This window comes from Mesoplodon mirus (assembly GCF_964341445.2).
Source record: "Mesoplodon mirus genome assembly, chromosome: 6".
NCBI lineage: Eukaryota > Metazoa > Chordata > Mammalia > Artiodactyla > Ziphiidae > Mesoplodon > Mesoplodon mirus.
In genome coordinates, this window is record NC_138982.1 from 33,503,835 (window position 1) to 33,525,892 (window position 22,058).

The window sequence follows — 22,058 nt, forward strand, 5'->3', positions numbered from 1 at the left end:
ATTTTTACGTTACAAAGCCCTGGGATTGGTGCGGTGTACTCGGCTCAGGTGAGGTGGTCTGAGGCACGTGTACAATTGCCCCAGCCATGGATGGGTGCGTGGACGGGTAGACTGACGGCTGGTCAGAGGGTGGGTGGATGGCTGAGTGAATGGATGGATCAATGGGTGAGTGGGTAGATGGTTAGATGGCCTGGTGGATGGATGGATCATTAGACGGACAAATTGGTAAACAGTGTGGCCTGAAGGGAGACACTCGTGGTCCCAGAAGATCTAATGTGACCCTCACTCCTTCCAACGTTTTCCCCTACAACTGTGCACTCCTTGGTTAGACTTTTAGTCTAGGGATCCCTCCCTTTGTCTTTTTTTTTTTGCAGTACGCGGGCCTCTCACTGTTGTGGCCTCTCCCGTTGCGGAGCACAGGCTCCAGACACGCAGGCTCAGCGGCCATGGCTCACGGGCCCTCCCGTACCGGGGCACGAACCCACGTCCCCTGCATCGGCAGGCGGATTCCCAACCGCTGCACCACCAGGGAAGCCTCCTCCCTTTGTCTTTTTAAGAAAATGTTGCTAATTTCACTGCCAAATATCCTGACTGTGCTGGCACTTTTAGCATTCTTCAGATAACCGAACTCTCTCTGAATGATCCAGTGTCATCTGTCTCACTTCTCTGACAACCTGAACTTACGGCTGACCTCCGGCATATATGGACAGTACACGATACCTTTTATATGCCACCTCAGATCCTCTCTGCCCCACCTGATTCTGGAGCTGAGGCCGGTGCATCTCAGCCACCACAGCAACCAGCTCTGCCAGGCTCCAGACAATTTAACGCACACAAACCCAACAGTGCCTCATGGCCACAGGGTAGCTGCTTGCAGCAGAACTCGCTAGGTACTCACACAAGTTCAAATCACAAGTGTGGGGTGGCGGGGGGGGGGCACGTGTTAATGCCCCTCAAGGCTAGCCTTTGACTGTGGGAAACAGGAACCAGTGGATGAATGCTCATCCCTTCCTCCCTCTGCAAGGGGGTCATGACACACGGGTATTCCTATCATCTCTCAGAAGGGTCCTCTGAGACTAAGTGTTCCGCTGCACATGATACTAAAGGGTCACTAACCCAATGTCATGCCTCTTCACCTGTTCCACTCTTTTCTCTCACTCCTTTCCTGGATGTACTCCCCAGTAAAGCAATAGCACATAAACTTCTGCTTTCTGGGGAGCCCAGGCTAAGACTCCGTTACTGCTTTACTGATTACTATTACTATTTATACAATGTAGTTTTGTTTAAATACAAGATATTTGGACCTAAGTAGAGTTTCGAGTGTTTAGCGTCTGCCATTTCGGTACCAACACCGAGTCAAATGCTGGAATTCTCTCTCATACCCATTCTTCTCTTACTCTTTTCCATAAAGTTAATCATATTGGGACAGTTCTCATCTTGGATACTTCAATCTTCTGCTGTATACGGTTTTCAAACCCAGGACCATCTTTTTCAGAGGGGATACTTTTTTAGCTTGTTATCCAGAATTCAAAAGAGCAAAAAGCTGAATCAGTAAAGCCTTCTGTGGCTGGCTGAAAAATGGCTCCCCCCAATATATCCACAACCCAATCTCTGTTACCTGGGAATGTTTCCTCATTTGCCAAGGCCTTTGCAGGTGTGATGAAGTTGACCCTTGAGATGAGGAGATTATCCTGGATTATCTGGGTGGACCCTAAATGCAATCACATGTATCCTTATAAGAGGGAGGCAGAGGCCCATGTCAGGTGCACACAGGAGAGGGCAATGTGGTCACACTGAGTGAGATTTGAAGGTGTTGGTCTTAAAGATGGGAGTGCTGTGGCCACAAGTCACGGAATGCCAGCAGCCACCAGAAGCTGGAACATGCAAGGGTCAAATTCTCCCCTAGAGCCTCTGGAGGGAGCCGAGTCCTGCTAACACCTTGATTTCAGCTCAGTGATACCGATTTTGGACATCTGGTCTCCAGAACTGTGAGAGAATAAATTTCTGTTGATTTAAGCTACTCAGTTTGTGTAATTTGTTACAGCAGCTACAGGAAACTAGTGCGGCTTCTTCTTAAAAAGGGCCTTCAGAGAACACTAACTCAGCCCTTCATGAATATTGTCTTTAATGATTTCCCATATGCCTATAGTTAACTCAGTGTTTGCTTTCTTTACATTGTTTATAATGATGTTTGGAAGTCTGGTATTTAACCTCAAAGGTGCATGAACAGTAATTATAAACTAGATCTCACTGTGAACAGTAAGCATAAACTATCAACAGATCTCACTTTCTAAGAGAGAAGGTTGAGACCTAACTGGCCCCTAATCATGACATTCCCACCCCCAACTTGCTTTAAGCCCGTTTCATCCAACAGGTCGGCATTTTTCAAAATGGTGTCCAAGGGTCACCTGAGGCACTCATTAAAAATGTAAAGTCCACGACTCACCCCCAAGCTTCACCTCCAGGATTGAGCTGCAGAAATGTGCACTTTTAACAAGCCTCCCAGGTTTCTTAGCACACTGACTTTGAGAAGCTCTATTACAGAAGAAAGAGGTCAGAACCGATCCAACGGTACCTCCCTCCATGGGTCAGCAGTGAAACCACCAACTCTGGGCCAGGGCTGAACTCATGTAGGTGCAGCCAGGGCCCTGGCCCCCAGACTGGATGCCTGTGATGAATGCCACACTGAGCTCATAGAGGAACCAAAGCTGTCCTGTCCCCTCATGTGTTCATACTGCAAAATAGCTGCAAAGGTGTCCAGAGCATGGGGCACCACACGTGCTTTTGAGAATGTGAGTTACCATTAAGTAATTCACGGTAATTTAACTTTTTAATTAAAAAGACCTTCACTAAACAATAATAGCTTACAAATGCATGTACCTTTTGATCTTGCAATTCCACTTTGGGGAGTTTATCCTACAGATATTCGTCATGCTTGTACATATGAACACGATTATTCACTGCAGAACTGACTGTAATAGTAAAAGACTGGAAACAATCCAAATGCCATCACTGTGGAACTGATGAAATAAATTATAGCACATTCATATAATGAAAAATAATGAGGAAACGGCATGTGTATTGATATGGAAATGTCTCCAAGATAGATTGTTAAAGGGAAAGGCAAGGTACAGAACACATGTATGATATGCTACCTTTTGTGGATGAAAAGGGAGTAATAAAAATCCACATTCCTATTTCCTTGTACATTCGTAACGAAACATGGGGAGCGTTATCTAAGAAGAGTGGTTATCTCTGGGGCAGGGGGTAGGAACTGAGCAGATGACAAACAAGGATGGGAGGGAGACTTTTCACTATATATACGATTCTACTTTGGGGTTTGGAACCATGTAAGCATATTATTTATTCAAGGAATAAATAATAAAATAAAATTTAAAATAACCATTTATTGTGGCACTCAGAACAAGCAATCTGGTCTGGACACCTGCAAGTCTTGGCGTCCACATGGAGCTCTTCAGACTGGAGGCGTGTTTCAGGGGCCACCACCATTGCAGTGGGTCCCCTGGTTAGCCTTGGTGCTCCAGACCAGAATGCACATTTCCATCATCCAAAATGACAGGGGGAGGACAGGTCTTTGAATTTCTTACCGAGGAGAACCAGCTACACAAAGGTTCTGGGATTTGGGTCCACTGTACCCTGGACAGCTACATGAGGGGAGGGTCCCAGGCTGCCTAGTACTGACGACTCAGTACTCTAGTACCGAGGCATCATCAGCTGTTCCCGGCTCACGAGGGAGGAATGGTGATAGCGATCCCGGGTGGCGAAGTCTGCGTTCTCCTGGGTGAGCTGAGTCATCTCCATGTCAACCCTAGCCAGGGATGGCGCCAAAATTATCTGCTCTTGGCGGGATCGCAGGTTCCTTTAGTGAGAGAAACACGGAGGACAGTCAGAAGGAAAGACCAAACGCTAACCAGTGGCGGTATAAGTCTCCTCTGGGATGGAGAAATGATTTGCAAAAATGTCATCATGTTTATTACTAAACATGTATTAAACAACATGACTGTTGAAAGCTATATGTACAATACTTCATGAACCCAAAGTATGAGAAATAAGGATCAAAGAGTGATATTTACCTTCTTTTAGTAGAAATGTATAAAACTATAAAAATAACCTTCCAAATACTGTTGTGTTGGGGCTCTGTAGCTTTACTTGGCTTTCTTGTCAAATGAAATAATGGAATGGAGAGGCTGGAAAGCTGAGGTGAGTAGAAAGAGAAACCTTCTCTTTGGTTCACTGGAAAGAAAGTTGAGTGAGGAATGATTTCCAGAGCCGAAGTTTACAGAGCAAGCAGCTACGCGGTAAAGTGCGAAGGCTTTTGGCACCAAGCTGGCCTAAGGCAAAGAGCAAGTCCCAATACGGATTCCATTGTCACTGAAGGGTCCACATAAGAGTTGGAGTTGGAATAAACTGGTAAAGAAAAATGTTAGTGATGCGTGAAGAACGTGCTGACAGCAGAAAGGAGTAAGGAAAGACCATCCTGGCAGCCAGGGTATCTACAGAAGACAGAGACAGTCACAGCTCTGCCACGAATCAGGCTGGTGGCCTCAGGCAAACCTCTTCACCTCCTGTGCCTCTATTTCCTCACCTTCTCAGGCCCCTTCTAGTTCCTTCCGCCTATGCTAGGTCCTGAAATCACACCTTAGGCATAGATTTTCTCTTAAAATTTTACTCTAAGAGAATCATTTGCTTTATAAGTAGCAGCGTTCAATTGTTTAAATAAGGAATATATTTGATAGTTGTAAAAAACTGGTAGAAACCTTGTTATAAATCTGTGAAACTTAAGCAGAAAGCTTCACTGACTAGAAAAACGTGCTGTTATAGGAGTTTGGATCACTCGACTAAGGCTTTGCAGCTGCTTGATGAGAACACATCTAAATTAGGTGGGTTGAGGTTTTCTGAGAAATGAATTAACTTCTATAAAGGTTGAATCTTCAAGAAGTAAGGTTAGGAAGTGACAGAAATGCCATACCAGTCAACATGTGTTTTTGCCAGTGAACTTTCTTGTAAATGCTTTTTTTTTTTTTAAGGTAAAACCATCGTATTTTTCTGAGTTCAGGGAAATAATACACTTCACTTTCTAGTCTAGAATGGCCTAAGAGTTCTCACCTGGGCAGTTGCTAGGACTTCAGGAAAGAAAGCTTTCTTAAGGTCAGGCTTAATTTCACATAATTCTGGGAACTGTAGGTGTAACAGAGGAAGTAACAGCCAAATTCCTTCGCCCAAAACACCCTACAATATTATTCTTTGGTTTTGAAGAGCATCTGGGGCAACAGGTGTGAAAAAAAACTCAAGATTACAAAAGAGAAAACACAGCTACCAATCTCTACTTTTAAATGGATCACCATTTCTTAGTCCTTTCACCCTCCTGAGCAACCATCACAAAATATCACTCAATCACCATGATGAGGCCAGCAAATTTGACACTGAGACTTAGCTGAGGCCTCCACCAACCACTCCACAAGCCCACAGAGCTATGCATAGTGTGGACTAGGTTCTCTTCCAACCAAAGTACTGCCCTTTTCTAAGAATAATCTCCTAATACATTCTTCTTTCCACATTGCACAACAGTGATCTCAGAGGTGAAATTCCAGAAATTCAGAGTCCAAAAAAGAGTAGTGACCTCCCATGGTCATTTGTAGGCTTTCAAAGCCTACATACCTAAAAATATTCATGTAAAATCAGATAAGGCCAAATACTCCCAACCACACACCAGCTGTAGCTCCAGAATCTGCAGGCAGCTTTCACACAGAATCTATTTCCACTTAAACTCTACTTGCCCTCAGGCCTAGGAGGCTGGGGAAAATGGATCAGTGCAGTGATCTCAGATCAGTGCTGTGATCTGAGTCACCCAACCTGGTGCCTCAGCCTGGAAGAGAGGCAGAACGGTGACACACCCACACCACAGCTCCACACAGGGCGTTTAGCCCAGCTTCCAAGCAAACAGCAGGGAATTACCCCCCTACACACCACTCCCCCTGCCAGCCCTCACCCTGTTGGTTTCCTGATCCTTTCATCATCATTTCTCTAGCATCCAGCCTTCATTTCTTGGGCCAACTTGAACAGATTGGCAGCGCTTATAAAGAGTTGTCTTAAGAAGGATTCTTGGGAGGGAGGAATGGGGAGTTATTGTTTAATGGGTATAGAGTTTCCATTTTGCAAGATGAAGAGTTCTGGAGGTGCTTGGAGGTGCCGGCTGCATTAACAGTATGAATGTACTTAATACCATTAAACTGTATACTTTAAAATGGTTAAGATGATAAATTCTATGGTATGTGTATTTTACCACAATAAAAAAAATGGGGAAAAAAATTCTGAATTTACATCTGGGATCAATGGGAAAGGGTCCCATAATCCATCAGCAACGTCTGGGCATGGAAAGTGGAAATATTGGCAAGGGCAACCCAGACTTCTAGAGTTTCAAAAACAAACCAACAAAATGAAACCAAATAAACACTTAGTTGGGCTCTGCCTGGATTTTCCCAGCCTGTAGCTTTGGCCCCTCACTGATATTGAAAGGGGAGGGAGGTAATTTCCAGGGTCTTGAGGCCTTCAAAGGTGAGGAGGCATTGGCACTGGAAGGGCAGAGGAGGAGGAGAGAGATTAGGGCACTCATGAAAGCTTACCTTCCCTGTGAGGCCTTCTCCTGTTTCTCAGGAAAGTTTGTTCTTCCCTTTCCCTGAATATTTGAACACGGAGGTCCCACGGAAATCCTGCAGGATCGCTACTCTGTTTCTGTACTTGGCCTCTGCACTTTCACCAATACAGTCACGTCAGCTACCTCTGACTTGAGATGGAAGAATGGGAGTTCTCTGGGCCTTGGTCTTGTGCGTGAACACTAATGCTAGTGTCTTAGACTGTGAACTCACTGAGAGTAACTCTCTTGACTTATATCACTCTGCAACCAGATTCTAAAGAAAGCCTCTGTTCATGATTCCTGAGGATAAGAAGACAAGACGTGGGCCAAAGGAAGCTTCTGAGAAGCTAAAGCAGGGAGGCTGGGTGGTGGAGGGCAGTGAGGAGCAGTCTGAGTTTCCTTGAGGTTCTCAATCGTCAGGTATTCACACCACAATTCACCCAAGCCCAGCTAGAAATGAAGCACCCTCAGCACATCCCAGGCCCCTCATCCTGGCCCCAGATTGGCACAGACCTGTAGGAGGGGATCAGAAGAGACCTCATCCATCTGAAAAGGCTGAAGTTGGAGGCTAAACCTGCAGGGAAGACATAGACATAAATATTTATGAAGGCTCTATGTATGCATCTAGAATCCCAGGTTTAATGGGATAAATATACATCCCCTGACACACACACAATAACACACAAATATTTTTTTTTCCTTTTTCAGTCTAACCAAACAACATTCATTGTAATACTCTGACAACAACCTGCTAAGGACTTCACACTTATATGTAGTTTCCAAAAGTTGATTTCTAAACTCCAAAATCCCAAGAAAGAAACTGAATTCATTTATAGAGAAAGAAGCACAGGACTTGCTAACTTCAGTCTTTGGAATTTTTAATATTTTAAAATTTTGATAATTTTTTTCCTTAGATTCAAACTGATTATGTGTTTAAGTAGACACTATAAAGTCCCCTACTGGACCATACACTCTTTGAGGACAGGAAGCACATCTTTTTCATCTGGTAACACACATAGCCCAACAGCCACAGGATCTGGCCCTTAGGAAGTTTTCTTCAGGTGCTGGGTGAATCAAATAGAGCCTGTGGAATAGCATGTGGAAACGTTAGTGCTGAAGTTTGAAATGAGATTGTTGTTGATAGTGACCAGATATCCTGACAGCAGACGCACTGTCTAGAATATGGTTTATCAACTTTTTTTAAAAAGCGCTTTTTTTTAAATCCATTTCTCCTTTGGTGTGAGTTTTTAAAAAAACTCACAAAATGAATTATATATAACTTTAGGAAAGCAAATGAAATTTTATAAAGTGCTTTTCCAAATTATATATATTCACTCTACCAGATACATATTTTATGTGTGTGTGTGTGTGTGTGTGTGTGTGTGTGTGTGTGGCTGGTTGAAAATTGGTTAATTAGATCATGTTCAATATATGATCAGGAAGTGAGCATTATTTTAAGAGGCTTATGTTAGAATCTTGACTAATGTCAAGAGTATGCAGCTGATAACATGTATTTAGAAAATAAACATAAATATTCTATTAACTGGTCCTACCTATTTATGCTCATTTAGATTCTAAATTATCTAAATTTCAGATGAAGATTGGCCTGAAATTTGATTTCATACTTTCCTGTAAATAAATTTCTGGGAAATATTTAAATTTCTTAGGATCAAACTAACTTCTAAGAAATTCAGAAGCAATCACTGATGTAATCACTATGTTAATTAAAATATATTCTCTCCATTAAATTAGCTGATGTAAGGACGCTTAGTATGACTTTTTCTAAAGCATTATTTTTAATGTACATGTGATTCAAGTGTTTGAAGCGCATTTCCTTCAAAAATGTATATCAGACTATTCTAACTTGGAAGCATTTTTTTTCAGTTTGCCTGGATTGTTATGGTCCATCTGATTTAGTTAGGACTTAAAACTACATAATTACTTTATTTTAAAAATTGGGACATTGTAGAATTTTGATGAAAAGGGCTCTTGAATGTATTTTTAAAACAACTTTATTATTGAGGAATAACTGACATACAGTAAACAGAGTATTGATAATATTTTCTTCCTTTCCTTATTCTTGATGCTCTGGCACTTGGGGTCTTGATCCTAGAGGTGCTAATTCCTGGAGATGGGAAACAACTCCCCTACGAGCACACCTTTGATATACAAACCGACCAATCCAGAGCCCACGCCCCCAACCATCTCCTTTATCAAGCTCTCACACATCAAGCCAATATTCCCCTGCCTTAAATCACCCCAGGGCCAAAAACCAAACAACTAGAGACCACCCCTATAACCTAGAGTTCCCTGAAATTATTCAAACTACCTAATCCTAAACTTATTCAGCTACCTACCTGCCTTGTGCATTCTTTCCCACTAAAAGCCTAATAAAGGCTATGGGCCATGCTCTCCCCACTTCCTCTTTTGCCTCCTGACCAACCCTGGTCCTCTCCGCTGTGGCCCTGCATGACCCTCCTGTTCCTAGGGATCTGTGAGTAGAAACTTCTTTCTTCATGATAATAATTTCTGTGTCTGTCTTATCATACCTAATTAAAACAAATCCCAGGTACATTTTTAGAACAAACTATATGCATTTAAAGTGTACAATTTGGTAAGTGTTGACACATGCATATACTGTGAAATCATCACTAAAAGCAAGATAATGAACATATCCATCCCCTCCAAAAGCTCTCTCAAGCCACTTCGTAAGACCTGCCTCCCTCGTATCCACACTCCCACCCTCATCCAAAGGCAACCGCTGATAGTGCTGTCATTAGAGATTAGTTTACATTTTTAATAATTACATATGTATATATGTAAAATATTACATTATGTACTCATTTTTTCTGGTTTCTTTCACTCAGCACAGTTATTTTGAGATTCATGCTATTGCATATATCGATAGTTCATTCTTTTTATTACAAAATAGTATTCCGTTGTATGGCTATACTATACTTATAGAGTAACCTGTTGATGGACATGTGAACTGTTTTCAATTTTTGACTATTACAGACTAAGCTGCTATAAATATTCATATACACGTTCTTGTATGCCCGTATGCTTTTAATTCTCTTTGGTAAATACCTAGGAGTACAGTGGCTAATTCATACAGCAGATATATATATTTTTTAATACACTCCCAAATGGTTTCACGAAGTGATCGTATTATTTTTACATTTTCATCAGCTGTATACGATAGCACTCGCTGCTCCACATCCTTGCCAACATTTGGCATGATCAGTATTTTTAATTTTAATCACCCTGATAGGTGTATAATAATATTATATTGTGGTTTTAATTTGCATTTCTTTTTTTTTTTTTTTTTTTTTTTTTTGCAGTACGCGGGCCTCTCACTGTTGTGGCCTCTCCCGTTGCAGAGCGCGCAGGCCCAGCGGCCATGGCTCACGGGCCCAGCCGCTCCGCGGCATCTTCCCGGACCGGGGCATGAACCCATGTCCCCTGCATCGGCAAGCGGACTCTCAACCACTGCGCCACCAGGGAAGCCCACATTTCTTAATGACTAATCACACTGAGTACCTTTTCACGTGCTTATTTGTCAACCATATAGGTTCTTTGCTGAAACCTATTTAAAACTTATGCCTATTTAAATTTTTTTGTTGTTTTCTTATTACTGAGTTTTGAGGGGTTTTATATATTCTAGGTACAAGTCCTTTTCAAACATGTGATTTACTAATATTTTCTCATAGTCTATGGCTTGCCTTTGCATTCCTTTACCGGTGTGTTGAGGAACAGTCCTTAATTTTGATGAAGTCCAATTTATCAATTTTTTTTCCTGCTTTTGGTGTTGTATCTAAGAAATCTTTGTCTCACTCATAGTCACAAATTTTTTCCCTATATTTTCTAGGATCCATTTTGAGCTATTTTTACATTGTATGATGTATGAAGTTTGTTTTTTGCTTGTGGATTTCCAATTGTTCCAGCAGCATTTGCTGAAAAGACTATTTTTTTTCCTCCACTGAATTGCCTTTGCAATTTCTGGGCTCTCTACTCTGTCCATTGATTTTTTAATCTATCTTGATTCCAATACCATGCTGTCTTGATTACTTTAGCTTTACAGTTAGTTTTGAAATCAGGTAGTCTTAAGTCTTGCAACTTTGTTTTTCTTTTACAAAGTTGCTTGGGCTATTCTAGGTCCTTTGAATTTCCATATAAATACTTTAGGATCTGCTTTCCAATTTCTACAAAAAAGGCAGCTGTGATTTTGATTGGGATTGTATCTAATCTATAGAAAATTCTGAGGTGAAATGTCATTTTAAGAATATTGAATTGAATCTTCGGTTCATGAATATAGTATAAATCTTCATTTATTTCTTTAATTTCTTCTTTAATTTCCTCTCAAAATGTTTTGTAGTTTTCCTCTTCTAGTCTGTAAATATGGTGAATTACAATTGATTGATTAAGAATGTTAAACCAGGGCCTAGAGACTGTCATACAGAATGAAGTAAGTCAGAAAGAGAAAAACATATATTGTATATTAATCCATATATGTGGAATCTAGAAAAATGGTACAGATGAACCTATTTGCAAAGCAGAAATAGAGACACAGATGTAGAGAACAAATGTATGGACACCAAGGTGGGGAAGGAGAGGTGGGATGAATTGGGAGATTGGGATTGACATATATACACTACTATGTACAAAACAGATAACTACTGAGAACTGATAGATAACTAAAATAGATAACTAATGAGAACCTACTGTATAGCACAGGGAGCTCTACTCAATGCTTTGTGGTGACCTAAATGGGAAGGAAATCCAAAAAAGAGGGGATATACGTATACATATAACTGATTCACTTTGCTGTACAGACACAAACTAATACAATACTGTAAAGCAACTATACACCAATAAAAATTTAAAAAAAGAGAGGGAGAATGTTAAACTAACCTTGAATTCCTAGGACAACCCATTTGGTTATGATGTATTATTAGGCTTTTTATATTATTTTGTATTCAATTTGTTAAAGTCTTGTTAAGAAGTTTTATATCTATGTTCATGAGGGATATTGGTGTGCAGTCTTCTGAAGCATTTGTATCAAATTGATATTCTTTCTTCCTTAAGTGTTAGATAGGTTTCATTACTGACACCATCTGGGCCCAAGGTTTTCTTTATGGGAAGGTTTTTTAATGACAAGTTTAATTTCTTTCATAGATGACCTAAACAGCCCTATATGTCTTCTAGAGTGAGCTTTGATATTTGATAGTTTGTATCTTTTGAGGAATTTGTCCAATTCATCTGTCAAATTTATTGCATAAAGCTGTTTAAAATACTTCCTTATTTTCCTTTTTAATGTCTGTAGACTCTCCAGTCATGTCATTTCTCTCACTCCTGGTGTTGAGCATTTGTGTTTCCTCTCCTTTTTATCTGATCAGTCTGGGTAGAGGTTTGTTAATTTTATTGATCTCACATAACCAGCTTTTTGTTTCACTGGCATTCTCTATTTTTCCCTGTTTTATATTTTATTGATTTCTACTTTGATCTTCATTGTTTCCCTGTTTTTTCTTACTTGGGTTTAATTTGCTCTTTTTCTCTAGTTTCTTAAGTGGGAAACTGGGGTTATTATTTTGAGACATTTTTTTCTTTTCTAATATAAGCATTTGACACAGTAAATTTCCCTCTAAGTAGTGAATTAGCTGCGTCCCACAATTTTGATGTTATATTTTCATTTTCATTCAGTTCAAATACTTTTTAATTTTACTTATTTCTCCTTTGAACCATGAGTTATTTAGTTTCTTTAGTTTACTTAGTGCTCCTTAGTGTTCTTAGTCATTTAGTGTTATTCAGTGTTCTTTAGTTTCTAAATATTTGGGAATCTTCCAGATATCTTTCTGGTATTTATCTCTAATTTACTTCCCCTTTTGTTCTTGAATTGACTTGAATACCCTTAAACTTTCTGAGACTTTAAAAAATGTCCTAGAATATGGTTTATGCTCGTAAATGTTTCATGTACACTTAAAAATATATATTCTGCTGTTGTTAGGTGCAATATTCTATAAATATCAATTTGGCCAGGTTTATTGATAACATTATTCAAGTCTTCTAAAGCCTTACTGATTTTTTGCCTACTTGTTTTATCAATTATTGAGAGAGGTGTTGAAATCTATGACTGTAATTGAGAATTTTTCTACTTATTATTGCAGATCTATCAGGCTTTGTTTTTTATATTTCAAAGCTCTGTTTTTAAGTGCATAAATGTTAAGATTTATTATGTCCTCTTGATTCATTTTCCCTTTGTCTTTATCAAATGACCCTCTTTATCCCTGGTAATATTCTTTTCTCTGAAATCTACTTTGCCTGATGTTAATATAGTCACTCCAGCTTTGTCTGATTTATCTTACCATGATATATCTTTTTTCCATCCTTTTACTTTTAACATATTTGTGTCTTTATATTGAAAGTAGGTTTCTTGTAGATAGCATATAGTTGGATCATGCTTTTTTATTCAATCTGACAATCTCAGTGCTTAGACCTTTTAATTGGGAGTGTTTATTTCATTTTATTTTTTTAAGTATCTTAAAAAATTTTTTAAAATTTATTTATTTTTATTTTTGGCTGTGTTGGGTCTTCGTTGCCGCATGTGGGCTTTCTCTAGTTGCCTCAAGTTAGGGCTACTCTTCATTGAAGTGCTCGGGCTTCTCGTTGTGGTGGCTTCTCTTGTCACGGAGCACGGGCTGTAGGTGTGCGGGCTTCAGTAGTTGTGGTGTGCAGGCTTCAGTAGTTGTGGCTCATGGGCTCTAGAGCGCAGGCTCAGTAGTTGTGGCACACGGGCTTAGTTGTTCCACGGCATGTGGGATCTTCCCGGACCAGGGCTCAAACCTGTGTCCCCTGCATTGGCAGGTGGCTTCTTAACCACTGCGCCACCAAGGAAGTCCCTGATTGGGAGTGTTTAGACTATTTAAAATTAGTGTGGTTATTGATATGGCTAGATTTATATAAACCACCTTGCTATTTGTTTTTGGTCTATTATCTTTTTCTCTTTTTTCTAATTAACGTTGATCTGAGTATTTTTAATTCAATTTTATCCCCTTTATTGACTTATTACTTGTAATTCTTTGCTCTGTTAGAGGAATACCTCATTTTACTGCACTTTGTTTACTGTGCTTCTCAGTATTGCATCTTTTACAAGTTGAAGGTTTGTGGCAACCCTGGATCAAGCAAGTCTATCAGGACCATTTCCCCAACAGCATTTGCTCACTTTCTCTGTGTCACATTTTGGTCATTCTTACAATATTTCAAACTTTTTCATTATCATTATATTTCTCATGGTGATCTGCAATCAATCATCTTTAATGTTACTATTATGACTTGATGAAGGTTAGCCTTTTTTAGCAATAAAGTATTTTAAAATTATGTACATTATTTTTTAAGACATAATGCTATTGCACACTTAACAGACTACCGTATAGTGTAAACATAACTTTTATATGTACTAGGAAACAAACATATTTGTCTGACTGGCATTATTGCAATATTCCAGTGATCTGGAACTGAACTCACAAGATTTCCAAGGTATACTACTGGTAGTTCAGTAGTTGCTTTAGGGTTTGTAGTACACATTTTTAACTTATCACAGTCTACCTTTAAGTGATAGTTTAGTACTTCACATATGCTATAAGAAACTTCCAACAGTATATCCCCATTTCTTCCCTCCTGGCCCTTGTGCTATTGTGGTCATCCATCTTACTTCTACATGTCTTATAAACCTCATGATTTATTATTATTTTTCATTTGTTATCATTTATGCACATGCCATATTTTTTCTCCTAGACTGTCAGCTCCTTGAAAGCAGGATTTTCAGTGTTGGCATTTAATAGGTGTTTGAAACAGGGTTTTTTCAATAAATGCTAAAAGAGAAGAAAGGAGGTGGTGGCAAAATGGCTCTGTTGCTTACCAAGGTGAAGCCCGGAACTGGTCCAACCAATGTAGAGATACACAATGGCAGCAACACCCATGTTAACCAGGGTATAGACCCACTGGATCACAAACATGATGAGAAGGGACCCAACAGCCTGTGGAAACAGAAGGAAGTGCAAGTCAGCTACTGGTTTAAACACACGGTAAGCAAGCCACAAGGCTAGGGCCTTAAGAAAGAACAGTCCTCTCATCAACCTCTGAACACTCTAAAAGTCTGAATAATTGAAGTTCACTCATAATTTTAAAAACCCCTCTAAAGCAGATATTTGAGAAGACATCCTCCTGAAAGTACCCTCTAATCAAAACAATCAATAAATAGACATTCTATCCTAGGTCCTTGTTCTACTCCTTTCTAAGAGAAACAAGTTAGAGCAAAATTATGCTAATATGGTGTATCTAGAAATTAGGTGATCCAGAGTTTATCAGGGATGATTATTTAAAAAGTAAACCATTGATTAAAATAAGTGGTTCATTAAATGTAATCTTGCCATATGTAGCCTCATCTAAATTCTAATATAACAGGCAGTTAAATCACATTGCTCCTAATGAGACTCTCCTCTTTCCTCCCCCAACTCCCACCCCAAGATCACACATGTATCCACCTGAATTAAGTCTCAAGGACAGTTGAGATCAAAATGAACTTACTCACCCCCAACAGGGAGACCCAGGGGTTGCATATGCGAGTGTAGAAAGAAGTTGGTCTCCTCTGGATATCTTGTTCCTGGAGCCTGGACTTTAGGAAGAAATCTAAAAAATAAATGAGCCAAAATCCTTGGTTACTAATTTGTTACCAAACCCTCTAGTATTTTTATTAGCAAATACTTATGAGCTCCTCTTCTACCAATTTTGTAACTCAGCCTAAAAGACAACTTCCACTCATCTCAACCATTAATGCCCTTTGCCACAACTGAGGCTTGTCTTTACCAAAAAGCTTACACCTCCTAAATCGTGATTTCAATCAACTTACTCTCAGCCCATCACCTCCATTTTTTCTCATTCGCTCTGCTGTCTCCCACCCCAACTATTCATAGACCACAGAGGGACCTTCAGTCAACTTGCCCTAGTATGTTTTTGCTTCCTCTCACCTACCTCCTCTTTTCACTACCCTCTTACCTAGCTTAGATTCCATGATCCAAGACTATCAACAAGTACTCCCTTGGATATGTTATCTGCTTCCATGCTTCAGCACCACTCAGAAGTCTTATACCTAGTCAACTCATTCTCCTTCTCTCTGATGTAACAAATTTCCAACCTCTCCTCTCAAAAGACAGCTTTCATATCCTCTCATCACCAAATCTACCAACCCACTTTCATCTGTACCCTCTCTTCTGCCTTTCTGTTTTCAGAGTAGATGAACAGTTCTGGCTCCTACCTAAGGCCCATCCCTATATTTGTGCCCTGCTCAAGGATTTTGCTTTTGCTTCATCAATTTTTCCATAGTCTACTAGATCATCCCCATCAAATACAAATACACTGTAATTTCTCCCAACTAAAGAAATACCTTCTGGTCACCCTTTAGCTACTGTCCTATTGTTTGGTCTCCCTTATAGCAAAACTTCTCAAAAGAATTGCCTATATGGTTTCTACCTTCCATTGTTTCCTCAACCTAATTTTAGGGTTGTATACACCATTCCACTAAAACGACTCTTCCTAAGGTTGGCAATGACTTGAATCTTTTCAAATTCAATGGTCAGCTCCTCATCTTACTTGACCTTTCAGATAGCACCTGACACATGTGATCACTTTCTTCTTATTGAAACACATTCTTCTCTTGGTTTCTAGGATGCCTCAGTTTCCTAGTTTTCCTCCTATCTCACTGCCCACTTCTTCTCAGTCTCCTTTGCTGGCTCACCTCCTCCTTCCAACCCCCAAATATTGGAGAATCCTAGCATTCATTCAGTCCTCAGCACTCTTCTTTATTGCAGTTAGGTGTGGCCATGTGACTAAGTTCTCACCAATGGAATGTGAACCAAGTGGTGTCACTTCTGCACAAGAGTCTTTGAGAGAGTAGGTGTGCCTCTTCTCTGTGCCCGAAATCAGAACATGGTAACTCAGTCTTGATTTTGCTCATTATAAGGACTTAGGGGATGGTGAAGTCATAAAAATGGAAGGAGCCTGGGTCCCTGAAGCAATGCATGGATGAGAGCCTCCCACTGACTTGGAACACCCTTCCTGGACTGTTAGTGCAAGTGAGAAATAAATTTCCATTATGTTTGAGCCACTGTGTTTTCGCTTATTTGTGATAGCAGTTTAGCCTCCCTTAATTAATATACCTCAAAACAGGCTTTAGGTCCTTCTCTTACTTCTATACAGTCTATTCCTTATGAAGCCAGTGATTTCTTAAGGCTGGATCTGATCATATCACACCTCTAGCTACAACCTTCCATGACCTTCTGTCATAATCACCATGGAGTGCATGGCCCTACACAGGACTGACCTTTGCTTTCCTTGCTATTCTCATCTCCTATCTCTCTCCCCTCGCCCACTCCTCTCCACTCACTGCTGGACTTCTGCTCTTCTTGGAATTTGCCAATCCAATTTCCATCTGTACCTTTATACATGCCATTTCCTCTGCCTGTAACTCTTCTCCCACATCTCTGCATGGTTCACTGCTTTATACAATTCATTTCTCCATTAAAATATCCTCTTCTCAAAGAGATCTTTTCTGAAAAACCTATCTGAAACAGAACCACCCTCCCCACTCTAGTCTCTATCCTGTAACCCCACTTTATTACTCATCATACTATTTATCACTTACTGATATCACAGTATGTGTGTTTGCTTGTTTATTATGTGTCTTTCCTGCTAGAATGCAAGTTCAATGAAAGCAGAGACCTTCTATGTCTGTTCAGCATGTTCCCCACCCCCAGCACCTAGAACAGCACTTGGAATGTAGTAAATGTCCCATACGTGAGGCTAAATGAATGACCTAGGTCCCAGAGAAGTCTTCATCCTCTCAACATGTCTGCCTTTACCATATACTTCCAACTATTATACTTATCTTTTATACCTCCATATCTTGAGGGCAAGGGCCATCTTTTGTATCTCTAAATACCAAATCTAGGCATGTAGGGGTCTGTGTATAGGAAGTGCTCAAGAAGTGTCTCCTTATTAATTGTGGATTAAAATAAACTCTGCCAGAAGACGTAAATAGACATACAGATGGCCAAGAAGCACATGAAAAGATGCTCATCATTGCTAATTATTAGGAAAATGCAAATCAAAACTACCATGAGGTATCACCTCATACGTCAGAATGGCCATCATTAAAAAGTCTACAAATAACAAATGCTGGAGAGGGTGTAGAGAAAAGGGAGCCCTCCTATACTGTTGGTGGGAATGTAGATTGATGCAGCCATTATGGAAAACAGTATGGAGGTTCCTCAAAAAACTAAAAATAGAGTTGCATATGATCCAGCAATCCCAATCCTAGGCATGGATCTGGACAAAACTATAATTCAAAAAGATACATGTACCCCTATGTTCACTGCAGCACTATTCACAATAGCCAAGACATGGGAACAACCTAAATGTCCAACAACAGATGAATGGATGAAGAAGATGTGGCACACATATACAATGGAATACTACTCAGCCATAAAAAAGAATGAAATAATGCCATTTGCAGCAACATGGATGGGCCTAGAGATTATCATAGTCAGTGAAGTCAGACAGAGAAAGACAAATACCAAATGATATCACTTATATGTGGGATCTAAAATATGACACAAATGAACTCATCTACAAAACAGAAATAGACTTACAGACATAGAGAACAGACATGGTTGTCAAGGGGGGGGGGGAGGGAGGGATGGACTGGGAGTTTGGGATTAGCAGGTGCAAACTATTATATATAGAATGGATAAACAGCAAGGTCCTACTGTATAGCACAGGGAACTATATTCAATATCCTGTGATAAACCGTAATAGAAAAGAATATGAAAAAGAATGGATATATAGGTATAACTGAATCATTTTGCTGTACAGTAGAAATTAATACATTAAAAAGCAACTATACTTCAATAAAATAAATTTTAAAGAATTTTGCCAAGGTGCATGACTGATTTGAATTGATGGCTCTATTACTTCTTTTTTTTTTTTTTTTTAAAGAAAAGACACTGTTGGGCCTCCCTGGTGGCGCAGTGGTTGAGAGTCCGCCTGCCGATGCAGGGGATACGGGTTCGTGCCCCGGTCTGGGAGGATCCCATATGCCGCGGAGCGGCTGGGCCCGTGAGCCATGGCCGCTGGGCCTGCGCATCCGGAGCCTGTGCTCCGCAACGGGAGAGGCCACAACAGTGAGAGGCCCGCATACCGCAAAAAAAAAAGAAAAAAAAAAAAAAAAAAAAAAGAAAAGACACTGTTAAGATTGTCTCTGATTACATTGTATACTTTCAACATGTGCAATGCATGACTCATTTTTTCAATCACAGGCTTAGTGAAATACAGCTGCTCCATTGATTATTAAGAAGAAACACTATTGGTGAAGAACTTAGATTTCTGCCTCTCTGAGGTTTGCCAAATGTTAAGCTCACTGTTTCACACTTGATCTTGACCTTGCACCAGCTCAATTACACTGTACCCAAGGGAGTTGTGTGTATGTGTATGTGTTTTCTGAGGAACTCCAGGGAGAGCCATAGGAAGGGGTGTGTCTTCCAGGCAAGCACAGTGCAGTTTTACACATCAGCAATGCAAGGGAGAATTCAGTCAATGATGCTCAATGACTCTGAATAGGTATGACAGACAATGCAGGCGGACAATTACTCAGAATTCTGAACAGCTATGGTTTCAAAACCCTTCCAAAATGACAGAAGGAATTTTTTTTCTCTTTTCAAGGATTATGCTAGAAGAAATAAGTCTTACAGACTAGTGGTGGGAGGAGACCACTTCTCGTGTTAGAAGTACTAGAATAACAACTGGGAAGGCAACTTTATCAAGCTTTAGTCACAAAACAAACCAACAGATAAGCAGAACCATGTATTAGGCATGTTAAAAATATCAAATATAATAAACATAATGCATAACATTAAATTGTCTTTGTATGTCTAACAAGTTCTATGTTCACAAAACCCATGCAGAAATAAAGACTTTTTAAGCATGAAGGGGGAAGACATTATGTCAATTTTTTTTTTTTTTTTGCGGTACGCGGGCCTCTCACTGTTGTGGCCTCTCCCGTTGCGGCGGAGCACAGGCTCCGGACGCACGGGCTCAGCGGCCATGGCTCACGGGCCCAGCTGCTCCGCGGCGTGTGGGATCTTCCCGGACCAGGGCACAAACCCGTGTCCCCTGCATCGGCAGGCGGACTCTCAACCACTGCGCCACCAGGGAAGCCCTATGTCAATTTTTAAAATCACAAATTTAAATAATTTTACAGAAGTTACTTAAAAATCAATATTAAACCATCTCTGGAAATGCACTCCATACCTTTATCAGGATAAATAAACACATAGTTCTAGCTGCCATGTACAAACCAAGAATGTGCGTTGATGTGGTTCACAAAGGACCGTGTTTCAGGTTCATGTGGTATCTTATCATGTTGATTCTATACTCTTTTAACTACTTCCCAAATGCTGCACATTTAAGTTATTTCTAGGTTGTCATTAGCACCAACAATGCAGCTATGAGACTCTTGTACATATTTACGGTTTGTTGTTTGGTTTAGGGTTGTTTCCTTGAGATACAATCCCCCCAAACAGATTTACTAAGTCAGAGCAATTAGACAGTTTTATATTTCTTGTTACATCTTGAAAGCTCACTCTCCAGAAAGAAAGAACCAGAGGGACTTCCAGCTACCGCAATGTAAAGAGGTCAGTGAATCCTCTCCGTAAGAGATAGGTATACAACTAGAGAAAATCATCAAAAACAATCACTTGGGGCTCTAGAAATTTACCAAACGGAGACAACAAACCAAGAAGTGTTTATTTTTTCAAAAACTGCTGGAGCTGAGGGTAAGGACAGTGAGAGTCTACAGCCTTCTTCCTGGGCTGCTCCCACCCCCACCCCAGTTCTTACTAGCATGGAGCTGGCCTGTGTCCGTGTGGCCCAGGAGACTTCCACCCTCTGCCAGCAGATCTGTGCGTGGGTTGGGAAGCACAGTCGAAGCTGCAGCTCTCCAGGCTCCCCGGCTTTGACCTTTGTCAGTCTCTCTTAGGCTCCCCAAGCAGGGGAATGTGGGGAGCTGTAGTCCTTCTACAGCTCTCTGATTTCTAGGATCTTCCCATTAAATTTCTGGCTGTTCCACTGCTCACCCTAGCTGGGTCTGCTCCCTCAGGCTAGGAAAGCTGAGGATTTGCCCATTCCATTTTCTACTTTGCTCACCACATTGAGCTTATAAAGGCACAACCCACAAGTTTGCTCCCTCTGGCAGCAAAACTGCTGATTTCTGAAGAAATCATGCCCCAAAACCTCCCAAATTTGATGAAAAACTTTAATCAATGGATCCAAAAGGAATGAATCCATCAACATTGCTTCCAGCAATGTGTACATATACCCGATTACCACTGACCTACTATTTTTTATCTAAATTTTTGACAGCTTAACAGATATGAAATATCTCAATGGTGGTTTAAATTGGACTCATTTAATCAGTACCATGGCCTAGTTCATAATAGACACTGGCCCCAAGCAGCATACACTTTGTGTAGTGGTTAAGAACATAGGCTCTAAAGTGAGATGGACTTGGGTTCAAATTCTAGCTGTCTCCTATCCTGAGCAAGTGTTTAACTTCCCTAAGCCTCACCTTTGTCATCTGGAAAAAGGTAATAACAATGTCTAGATGTGAGCTGAGCTGAGCTAATCCTTGTGTTAAGTGATTATCTCTGTGCCAGGCACCTGGGACAGACTCAATAAAAGCTGCCTATTTTTAGCTACAAACAGCATTCAACACTTAACCATAAAAGTTAGTTTGTTGAATGCACAGTGAATGAGTCTGGCTTTTCAAATGTAAACTGCGTGTTCATCTCTTCTGACCTCTCTTTAGTAGAATCTGGATTTTGACCTTCCTGTCTTTAAAAATAATATGCTTTGGAAGGTATGCTTTTATCAGTTGTGTTTGTCAGAATAATTGTTTCCTTCTGTGACACTGTGCTGGGCAAATGTTTTTTATTTCTGTTTAATCAGATCCTTTTTGTCTTTGATGATGTCTTCAGTAGTCAGAAATCTCTCTCTTGCGCAGCTGTTATAAATAAGGAATTTGTGGCTATATAAGGTATCAAATACGGCCCCCAGTTAATTTTTTGATCCATTTGCTCTCAACAATATTTATTCAATAGTGACTTGATTCTTATTATTTTACAGCATCTGGTTTGTCACACATTACGTTCTTATAATAGTTGAACTCTTTCTATTCTACTTTACCTGTCAATGTTTAAAAATTTTAGCCAATATTTGTACAACTGTTCATCTATTTAATTAGCCTTTACTGAGTGTTTGTCGATGCCATGTACTGTATGGGAATATTGTTGATGAA

The 22,058-nt window shown here is 40.2% G+C and overlaps 1 protein-coding gene across 1 annotated transcript in view; it reads right to left on the minus strand.

Moving 5' to 3' along the window:
* Positions 1-3,410: 3,410 nt before the first annotated feature.
* Positions 3,411-22,058, minus strand: part of SLC12A8 (solute carrier family 12 member 8) — a 136,013-nt gene continuing 117,365 nt past the window's right edge. The window contains exons 10-13 of the mRNA XM_082625744.1: positions 15,243-15,340; positions 14,571-14,688; positions 7,165-7,229; positions 3,411-3,876 (exon numbers count right to left, since the gene is read on the minus strand). Coding sequence (XP_082481870.1) covers positions 3,715-3,876; positions 7,165-7,229; positions 14,571-14,688; positions 15,243-15,340 — 443 coding nt within the window. The 3' untranslated portion in view covers positions 3,411-3,714. The remainder of the gene's footprint in view (positions 3,877-7,164; positions 7,230-14,570; positions 14,689-15,242; positions 15,341-22,058) is intronic.